The following is an 11,591-nucleotide window of genomic DNA, read 5'->3' as shown; positions in this document are numbered from 1 at the left end:
TAAAAACCACCAATAGATATTTTAATTATATACATGCACACACGCTATTCAACGTACAACGACCTTGGTGAAGTTTTGGTTTGCAGAATGGGTGGTGGGTGTGTCAGTGTATTTAGTTTCCACACATAGAAATATCGTTGGTTGGTGTATGCATTTATTTCAAATTTACAACACATAAAGTTTATCAAAATAACATACGAGTACATCGAATCAGAGAAAAACGACAGAAACGCCGAACCGTGTATTGAATGGTTGTATCTTGTAGGTTAAAAAGTTATCTATGACCTTTTAAATTCACAAAATAATGATGCAAATTTAGTTTAAAAAAAAAATTTGTCTTGGTAAAACGGATTTCAGGTGAACATACCAAAGACTCGATACGTGTAATCTTAGTATTTGCAGGGCAATCTTATTGTAGACCATGGAATCTTGATACACACCATACACATCTTAGTTCACTAGTCGTTCAAGCAGTTCACACTAAGATTTGTACGCTCTGCACTAAGACTAAACGTTGTAGCTCGCCAATGCCTGGTGTGAGCGAGTGGCGCGCGCACGTAGATCGTGCACACCACACCGTGGTGCCGCAAGCCCAGCCGCAAACGAGCCCACGCTACCGGCTAGCAGGAGAAAAAGGAATGTTGGACCTTTCGGGGGCTGGCTTGGGGGGGGGGGGGCTGGCTTTTGACCGTTGAGCTTGGATTTCTATTTTATATCTTTTTGTTTTTACTTATATAAACACCATTTATTTAAAAAAAAACACACACATATAAACGTGGTCTGGTGCACCGCACAAATAAATTAGTCACCTTCACATTGGTCCTCTTCTCCGACCAATTTCCAATCTCTCTCTCTCTCTCAAACTGAACCATCACACAGCCCATGCACCCCCCCCCCCCCATCCACCACCATCTTGTTTTAACGGTTTGCTCGACCCCATCTTTGGCGACCACCGCCATAACCACGTTTTTCAGATCTAAAGAGATAGGTTTTAGATATAGTCGTGGTTGATCCCGTTTTACCTGCTTGAGAGCTTCGGGTGAGGGAATCGGCGTCGGGGTTTGGTTGAGGGAGACGGTTGAAAAGGAGAGAGCGTGGATGTAAGAGGTGGAATTAGGGTTGAGACATGAAGAAAAAGGGAAAGTGTGGTGGGGCTGGTGGTTTGCGACGGTGAATTAGTGGCCGAAAACTTGTCGAGTAATCGAGTTTACCGGAAGTAGGTCGGAGAAGATGACATCGGTTCTAACCATTAACATAACTTTGTTTTTTATTTTTAATTGATTTCATTTATTTGTTAAGATATGTTAAACAAGGGTAGATAAGTACATAATTTGATTTGACAATGGAAAATATGTAATTAATTTTGCTGATCGAGGAAATATGTAATTGATGTTGTTTATTAAGAGAAAATATGTAAAAATCCTAAAAAATTATCACTACTTTCAAATTCTCCCTACACTACTTCAAAAAAACTATTTGTCTACCTCACTAGCTTAACTAATGTGGATCAATTGGATGAGCGTTACCGACCAGATATGCCTTTCGGTCAAGAAGATGACATCGGGTTTGGCACCGAGATTGAGCTTAATATGAGCCAAATTCCACCACCGTCTCCGGAGTTTATTATTTCGGAGACGCAAGAGCCTCGTAGGGACCTGCCAAGAGCAAACGAGCCCAAAAAAGAAGAGCCAAGGAGAAACGGGAGGCTCTAGCCGAGCACCCTTGGAGGCCGTTTCAAAAAGAAAAACAACTCCATGGACAAAAGAGGAGAAAACGGTTTTGCATCATGCTTGGGTTGAAATATCCCAAGATCGACATGCCGGTATTTTATTTAACATTTTTTTCGTATAAAATCTTTAAAATATATTTTAAACATTTATTAATCTTAATTTAATTGTAGCAGACTATCAAAAGCACAAAGTATTTTTGGGCAAAATGCGAGAGTTGTTCTACACTTTGGTCGGAACTAGAGACCGGACCGACAATATGATATCGAGAAGATAGTCTGAAACTCACAAATTTGTCTGAATGTTTACGAATTTACATAACAGAAACATTCGTCAAATGCGAGCGAGCAGGACTGATGATCTTCAATTCTAGAAAGTCACATGCGGGGAATTTAAAGCTGAAGTGTTGAACAAGTACGAGATAACATTCGTTAATTTCTAATCCCGAAGGCCCGTTTTAATTTTTTATATAATTCGGATCATTATTTATTATTAATTTATATTTTAAATTTATGATAGTGCTATTTTTATGATTTTTATCTCAAGTTCCATTTCACATGTTTATGCATTTATTTTATTTTTATTCAAACACATTCAAGACCAATTCAATTCCTTAATATTTTGTTTGAATTTATAATTTTGATCATAATCATAATTTATCACTATTCCTATGTTCAACCCATTTATTTACTTTGACCCAATTGATTCAGTTGAAACATCTTCTTGAAGAATTCTCCTATAAATAGTGATATATTCCTTTGCATTCATCTTGGCACAACATAATTAACAATAAATTAGTGTTATTCTCTCTAATTGCATCTTCTTGCTATTTTGATTTTCAAATGTCAATTGTCGAAGTTCATGACTTGTTCTTATTATTTTCTTGGCCTTTCCACGGATATGTTCAAGTTAGTTTCTAACTAATTATAACTCATCTAACTAATTAACAAATTTCGAGTGATGCGTACACGAAATAAAGACATAACCAATAATAACTAAAATCAAAATAATAAAATAAATTTAAACGGGGGGTGTTCGGGTCCAAAATTAACGAATGTTATAGTATTCACAACTTGGAAATTTCGTCCCGAAATTAGAATAAAAGAAAATTCCAATTAGAATAAACCATATTACGAAATCATTTTCATAATAAAATGAATAATAATAAAAATAAAATGAAACAACACGGAGGTTCGACTGGCCCGAAAAATGCTACAAATGGGTAATATGACAAGTCCATTTATATATAGGATCTACTTGCAGCGTATCCACCATGATCTTGTCATATTATATGTCATTTGTATCGTTATCCTATTGTCACTCGACTTTGAGTTGTTTGCACACCAATGTTCCCACTATGACTTCCATGTGAGGATTTCGGTAATTACGCGTGCACTTATAATTACTTATTTCGTCGCATGGTCCATATGGCTTGTTCCATTGGGTGGGTTAAAATCATACATACATGTATAAGAAAAGTTTTTGAACATCAAGATAAAATTTTAAATTAAAGACGAAACAAAATTTTAACGGCCATTGAAAAATAAAAGAAAACTCTTGAAGTCATTATTTGAGATAAATAGTGTAACACCAAAAGTTATAATAACCAACGAACAATTGAACAAGCTCAAATATTGTATATTTAGATAAAATCATAGTAAACGAAAGTAATTTCAAAAAGGTTTAGTCAAACACATGAAAATTTGGGATTATGACTGACTAAAATTAGTGTATACATACGATAACCATGAGTAGTTGTCAAATATCAATGAAATAATGACGCAAAGTCGTTAGTAATGTTATTCTCGGGAAGTTTAACTGTTATGGAGAGGGTTTAATTTTGATTCGCTCGCATAAGTCGCAAGTGGAATATAATTCAATAAAAAAAATAAAGTAACATAAGTGCCTAAGCTCCTATTAAATAGCTATGCCTTAACTAAGCAAACAGCCCCGGTTCAAAAGTAACCGGTCATAGGTAGCCTAGATTACGGTTCCTATTAGATAACCATGCACATGGTCCCGGTTTCCATTAACGATTACTTTTGGGGTCACCAGTCATATGCCGTTAGTTTGGTTTGATCATGAGTAAACAAGTATTATTTTATAGATAGTATAACCAACGCATGTCATGCTTTGTGAGGAGAGTAAGTGAAGATAGATATATCAAATGTAAACACGGTTTCATTAATAATATTGAAAATTTAAGTACAAGGATACATTATTCAAATGAGAAAAACAAAAACGAAAGTAATAAATCCGAAAAGAAAAAAAAATGTTGCCCGCAGCTTTTGTCTTCTCGGGTAGGTAGGTCTTGGGCATAAGGACTAATGTGAGGTAGTGCCATGATTTCTAAGCTGAAATTCATTAGCGTTAATGTAGTGCACATGTCCTTGCGCACCTTGGTTGACTTGATTGACTTGAGTTTGCTCAGCTTGGTTCAGTTCAGGTTGAATAGCTTGGATGAGTTGAGTTTGCATTGGTTGGGCTTGATTAGCATGGGCCTACGATTGGAACGTTTGGACTTGATATATTTGAAGTTGGTTGGTTTGGTTTTTGTAGGTTTGAATTTGATAAACGATTTTAAGACATGTGTTGCGTAGATGGCTTGGGCTACCACAATGATAGCAGACTCGCATGGTTGGGATTGTGGGTGCATAAGGTAGGGCATATGATTGGTGATATGGTTGAATAAAGGGTTGTGGGATGGATGAGTTTTTTTACAACAGGAGATGCGCAAGGCGGAAACCAAGTCGAGCACCGTCGTCTGGGATGAAGGTGGCGACAAAGAGCAACGCCCGTTTGGCCGTCACTCACCTCGGTTCGATGAACCAATCTATGAACATGAACCTGTCCAGGAGATCCCGCCAAACGAAGAGCCCCGATACGATGAAGACGAGTTTAGCCTTGATGAAGAAGAGTGCTTGTTGGTGCGCACGTTTCTTATCGGTAATACCGTTCAAGAGGCAAAACAAAACGAAGATGGTGAGGATTTCATAAGAAATGTAAGTGCAGATGATGATGAAGTGGTTTCCAAAAGTTTGCTTCCTGCAGATGGTGGTGTTGGTATGGAAACTTCATTTGTGCCGCCGAATTTTATGAAAGTTTTAAATAATGATGAGATAAATCTGGAAGCTCCAATATTTCAACACTCAATTACGAATGAGGACTTGCAGGTATTTCTCCTAAATATGTGGAAATTCAAAATGAATTTGATTTTAAAATTAATGAATTTATTGATGGAAATATGGGTGAGATTATACGGGTAATGCATGACCACGTCAGGTAAATGACACTTATATTCAATTTAGTGGAAAAAATGCTCTTATTTACGATATTGATCACCATCCATATTTGGATGACATTCAACCACGTGGGCCTCCCAACTACTTGGAATCTTCAAAGTCCATGTGGGATTATGCCTTAAAACTTCGGGTCAACAAAATGCATTTAATATTTCTATTGGTGGGTTTCATATGAATGTGGCTAATAAAAGGCCTAGCCCACATGAGTTGGAAAACAGAGCGCAAACCGTGAACAATAATCACGTGGATGTCCCTTTTGACCCGGGTGGTAAAAGTTCAGAGTGCGGCGGGATGATTCGAAAAGTCAAGTTGTTTAAATGGGATGCGATAATAAATGGAATCAGATTGATGTTCCGTTTGATCCGGATGGCTTGGTCGGAAGGCAAAACTCGAGGACGGGATTTTTTCGAATACGGGGAGTATGATGCAAAATTATCTCAATATTTAAAATTTTGATTTTTAATATCTTTTATAATTTATGTTTATCTTGTTTCCAAGTTTATCACTTTTTGTTTAGTTTAAATAGGGTTATGATTGTTTAGCTTTTAATACTTTTTGATTAAGTTTTATATAAAAGAACATTGTTATTGGAACCTTTGGTTCGTTTTATCGCCTTTGTTAATCATGAGTGTCTTGAGCCATTGATCGCTTCCGAAACTGCATCACGGCCGGGTTTAATTTTGGTTGGGTATACTCGATAGCTATTTCAAATAATTTAACAAGTATACCGAAACCCGTGGGTTTGCCCGAACCCGACTAGTAATTATCCGTCGAATTTGGGATGAGCTTTACTAACCGACCAACTAGGCATGGGTTTTGGAATGCGCAAACATATTCCAAACCTGACCACTGGTGTCCCTACTGATAGGTTTTGCATCACATATGTTAAGTGGTCAATTGAATTAAGCTATGTGTTGTGGTTGAAGCCACCATCAAGATTCATTCTATCATATTGTGTCGCATGGCGCTGACTGGACCTAACCCTTCACTCCTTGTCGTTCGTACCACCGTTCGCTTGTGCCAGTTATGGTCCCCTAGCCATTCGTGCCCCTATCCCCTCACTTTTTGTCTATCGCAGCCGCTAGCCGGCTTGCGTGTGCCGTTGAAGCCACAGTTTGCTTGACACCCGTGGTAGTGTTCGCGAGTGACGTGGCTCAATTTATCCGTTGAAGCCATCGTTCGCTGGGCCACAACTCATAGCCTTACATATTTGGGAATCAAGTTGTATAACAATATCTGGGTCAACTAATTCCCAAAGTGCGACCTCTCATTTTGATAGCCTTGTGCGTAGGGAATTCAATTCTCAGAGTGTGACACTAATTTGATTGTGATAATGAAACAAAAAAGATATAAAGTAGCATAAAGCTTGGACACATATTTATAAACATATGAAACTGAGTGTAAACGCGCAAGATAAATGATAAAAACACACAATAGAAAGTCATCTTTTTAAGTGGATGTTGTTTGGTTCTATGCATTTTGTTCTCTTCCCTTGCTACTATAATATACAATTAGTAACCACTTGGCATCAGTAGTGCTCAACATTTTGGCGGCAACAAGTGTGGGTAGGCTCAATAGCTATCGACTTGTTTGGCACCAAGGGCTTGAAACTAATCGTAGTCCACGCCTGAAAGCTCGTGCTGGTATTTTTCTATCATATGGTTCCAAGCGAGCAATGCGGCCCCAACAGCAGGCTCCACCTAAAGGGAGCAAGAAAGATGGTCAGCAACTTATACTAGAGGTAGCAAGGTGGACGAGCTGGTTAGTAAGCTAAAACGGCTTTCGTAGGGTGATAATCTCTGGCATGGCCAGATTCATAACATGAACACGGCACATAAATAATGAGGGCTTGGGTTATCATCTAAGTCATTTAGTAAATAGGTCGTGTTCGGGTTGACCTGTTTAATTAAACGAGATGTGTTTGGGTTGATGTGTTTAGCCAATTAATTTAGCATGTCAACCCATGCACCAACCTGATTAAAACATTTGCATTGTGATTACTACCTATCAACCTGTTTGTTATGTTTAGCTAAATGGGTGAAACATGTCTTACCTAAGGTTACACGACCTTAAGTATGTCCAAGTTAGTGTTGAGGTTTTTGCCACAAACAAATATATGAATCGTGTTTGGGTCGAAACGGGTACCTTTGGCCGAACTAAGCGCGTTCCAGGAAATTCCTTGGAAATGCAGTTAATTACTTCTTTTCCGATATCCCACCTCTTATTGGCTTCAAGAACATTACCAACCATAACAAGGGGAAAAGTATCCTTTCCATCTGCCAAAAAAATAAATGTCAAATGTAAACTGTAGAGTGGAAAGTTGAAATACCTAATGCGCAGGCAAGCTATATAATATACGACAGATGACACTAGATGCCACACTTTTGACCCATTTACTTATGAATATAGTTTTAATTTACATTTAATATCAAATATGTCAAACCAACATTGCAGCTTAAAAAGAAAAAGAAACCCTTAAGTTATTTTATTAAAAAGATTTCATCACAGACTAAAATAATATTGTTTTGTCAAAGACTAAGTCCATTTAAGTTATTAAAATGTTGGACTGAAAACATTTCGACCCGAAGATGCCTAATACGCCAAAGGAAAAAAGGATATAAGTTTTTAGAAAAGGAACTTGTGTTTATATATATTTCTTGGTTTGGATATGCACCTTTACCACACAATCTGAGTCTATGAACAACTGCTTTAACACTTGAAGCCAACTCCTGAACAGCATGAAGCAATATGTCATTTGCAACTTGATCACCCGCTTCTGCACATGATACCACTACTGGGACTAAAGTTGCAATCCGAGCCCAAGAAGGATCAGCATATGTCCACCTGTATACAAATGATTTAATTAACGAGTGCGCACTATTGGATAATTTAAATACAGCTGGTTTGATATGATCAGCCTGGAAATTTTGTTGTCCAATACTTAAAATTCTTTTAATTAATTATTATAATGTTACATATCAGTACAAAAGTTATATCATTTCAATAATAAATGTATCAAGATAGAAACAAATACCCGATTAGTTCATCTGGAGAAGAAAGTTTGAGTTCATGCAGGATGCTATAACTAAGCATTGTTTCTGGACCGCGCCCATCATAAGCTCTTATTACGGATGTCAAAGCTTTTGCAGCTATACCGTATCCACTACAAGTGAACATGAAACGCGTCCAACAAAATATAAATATGTAGTTATGAACGGGTCAGTTTGGGTTGTGCTTAATTCAAACTGATCAAATAAAATAGTTTAGCCAACAGAGACCAGTCAGTGAGTCAAACTGGTTGAAATTCGCCAAAAGTCAAATTCTAACACATACATCAATTTCTTTCAATTTAAAGAATCAAAATCATGCGCATAGAAATCAATTATTTTGCAAGGAGAACAAGATAAAAATTGGAGTCAATTTGTGGATGAAAGTGAAGTTGTAGACATAAAAACGAATTAATTAAATTGAAGTTCTTTTTTTTGGCCTAATTATCGATTAGAGGATTTAGCTTGTATGAATCGCTATTGGTTTGACACCAATAATGGGAGCCGCTTTAGTATGTTAAGGATATATATGTATACATGTACATACAATCTTCAAGAGGTGGAAATTTTGACCATTTTACTCACGAAGATGATTAGGAATGTCGTTCGTCTCAAATGGTTCAACTTAGTTGAATCAAAGCATAAGGCGGAGCAGATGAAACGGATCAGACAGATCAAAAGAGTTGAAATTCATATAAAGTGTGCATTAATGCATAAAATACATTATTAAAATGATCAAACTATTATAAACATATCACTATTTTTTTAACAATAAAAAACACGATAAATATAAATAAAGATTTATAACAGACAAAAAAAGTTTCAGATCAACCCAAAGTGTCCCAACCTACCTCAAGTTACAAACTTACAACTAAGAAGTAAAATTGTGCATGTCATACCTTCCCCAATCACCTAAGATTGGCCCGGCCCCAGAAGCCCGAGCCTCTCTCCCATCTTTGGTATATCCATAAGCAATAGTTCCTGTACCAGCTATCAAAACGCATCCATGAAGTTTTCCCATTGTTCCACTAGCCAAAGCTGCCACCGCATCATTCTCAACATAATACTCAACATCGTTGGGGAATATATCACTATTGAAACAAGAAACACATAAAATAGACATGGTGGAATATCTGAAAAGCAAATGGTTTTAAAGATATCTAACCTAAGCCAAGCTAAAATCCGTTGTTGATCTGTTGGATGGTTGACTCCAGACACGGCTAAGCAAACCGCACGAACAGCAGCCCTACTACAACCTGCTTTTGAAAGTGCTTCTGCCATAACTTGTTCTAGTGTCTCCCTTGCAGCAGTTTCTGTGAGGCATATGTGCTAAAAGCTTGTCATAAAAATGTTATATCCCTTCACACCACTATAACTCAAATGTCCAAATGGAATGACGCACTCTAATAAACATAAAATATGTATTTGAAAAATCACATGGGTTGCGTTATTACAAACGGAAATTCCAAGTTAACTGCAAATACGACAGGTTGCATCCAATGGTGTCATTTTTGTAGATATGGGCCCAGTGGTGGTTTTTCTAATTTCTTTTTCACTTTTGGTCCACCGTCAAGTCACATCATTAGTGGTTCTATGAAAAGACATTAATATCTTTGCAATTTGCAACTCTATGGTTTTTAAATAAATGTAATTTGGACCCCGTTTTATTTCACGATTTCCCTCAAATGGGTTTCGAACCCAAGTCTCAAATTTGGAATGCGGTGTTTGGATTACGTGGAGATGATTTTGAGAAGAGATTGCAGTATATAAGAAAAGAAGAAAGTGTGATTATTAATAGGATGAACACAAGGTCTTTTGAGGTTGCAGTATATAACCAAAGAAAGTATATAGAACAACTACAAGGAATTTGATCGTTTTTTCGATTATTTTAAACGGTGAAGTTAAAGGGTGTCGTTTTGGGGGAAGCCATGATCGAGCTTGAGATAACTAACTGACACCGTTATTTTTTATTATTATTATTATTATTATTATTATTATTATGTGTGAAAAGACCGATTTACCCTTCAATTTAACAGAAATCATTGACAGAGATTTAACGGAAACCAAAAATTAAAAAAAGGATCACCACAGAACCCATATATGAGAAATTGCCACCACGGAGTTGAAACCGCAAACCATAGTTGCAATTAATTCGGAAATTCCTAAAATGAACACACACACATATGGTCGATAGTCTCAAAATGAGCATTGACTTTTTAACTCATCCCATTTGAATATGTACAATAAGTGTGTGAACGTCCGCCAATTGACAATGCTAATTTCGTTGATCGGTCATTTGAAATAACATATCTTAAATAGTACACTCATCGGTCAAGTACACTCTAGATATGATCTGCCATTACAAATGACGGATTCAACATTATTTTTATTGGTTCCGTCATTTCAAATTTCAGAACCCAAACAAATCTTCCATATCCTCTGATAAGATCTGACAACAGAGTACAACTTTTAAGATCTACTAGGTTAATCACCTAAAAAAAAGAAAAGAAAAAAAAACCTCCTACAAACCATTTACCCCCTTAATTTTTTCCCATTAAAAAAAATCAATGAACCAAACACAAGTTAAGAAAAGCACCACCTATATTAAAACAGCCAAAAAGGATATATAGCTTACGAAGGACACATATTGCTCTGGTTTAGCTACAAATATGCATATAAAAGACCCCTACTTGATTCAGAAATAATTTGTACCTCCGACACTATTGTGATTGGAGCAGCCGGCGACAGCACGTGCATAGATAGGCGGAGAATGGTTTGGAGTGAAAGGGATAATGGGTATGCATACGCATATCGTCTTAGTAGTCCCACCATCCAACCCTAATATTAGTTTCTGACCACCACCACCATCACCACCACTTGGTAATTCATGCTCGAAATCCCAAATCTCTTCATTTCTCTCCCTTTTCATCACTTCACCTCTCTCAACTTCGGTCTACGTAAAGATATAGAAATGGAAACACCTTAACACCTCGCACAGTTATAATAAGCATGCACGTAAATCACATAGCTTGACAAATGACAATATGACATTACTATATTAAATCACCCATTACATAATACTATATATAATAATTAAGATTCGGACGGCAAAACGTCCAAACACTAAGTGGTTATCAACTTCCAACAAAAACATTTTTTAATAAAATTGTAAATTTTGTAAAATAATGTGTTGCAATAGAAAATTATAAAACATATGATACAACAACAATGATATCGACAAAAAATCATAAATCATATGTTTTTTAAGTTTAAACCATATGTACCTATCATTACATCCATTTATGTTTAAAATATACACAATTTAGAGAGAGAAAGGGAGATCGTTACTTGATTGAAAACGGTGACGAAGACATTTGGAAGACTCTTCAGCGTCTCCACTCGGCCATGATTTCTCCGTTTGCCATTTGGTGAGTAGAGGCTAAACGACCAAACATCCAAAAACTACAACTGTTTACTTTAAAATATTTCTTTTGGTTATTTTATATGAAAGCTGG

At 36.6% G+C, this 11,591-nt stretch overlaps 1 protein-coding gene across 1 annotated transcript; it reads right to left on the bottom strand.

Moving 5' to 3' along the window:
• Positions 1-6,526: 6,526 nt before the first annotated feature.
• Positions 6,527-11,005, bottom strand: LOC143614100 (uncharacterized). Its single transcript, XM_077087626.1, has 7 exons — positions 10,789-11,005; positions 9,242-9,389; positions 8,976-9,167; positions 8,064-8,192; positions 7,704-7,873; positions 7,175-7,305; positions 6,527-6,729 (listed from the first exon to the last, which is right to left on the bottom strand). Exons 1-7 carry the CDS (start codon positions 11,003-11,005, stop codon positions 6,640-6,642), a joined length of 1,077 nt encoding a protein of 358 aa, XP_076943741.1. The 3' UTR covers positions 6,527-6,639.
• Positions 11,006-11,591: the final 586 nt, after the last annotated feature.

This window comes from Bidens hawaiensis, unplaced genomic scaffold, assembly GCF_021521415.1.
Source record: "Bidens hawaiensis isolate Kalapana, Puna unplaced genomic scaffold, B.hawaiensis_p1.1 tig00039001_1, whole genome shotgun sequence".
NCBI classification, from domain to species: Eukaryota; Viridiplantae; Streptophyta; class Magnoliopsida; order Asterales; family Asteraceae; genus Bidens; species Bidens hawaiensis.
This window is presented reverse-complemented; position numbering and strand designations above follow the sequence as displayed.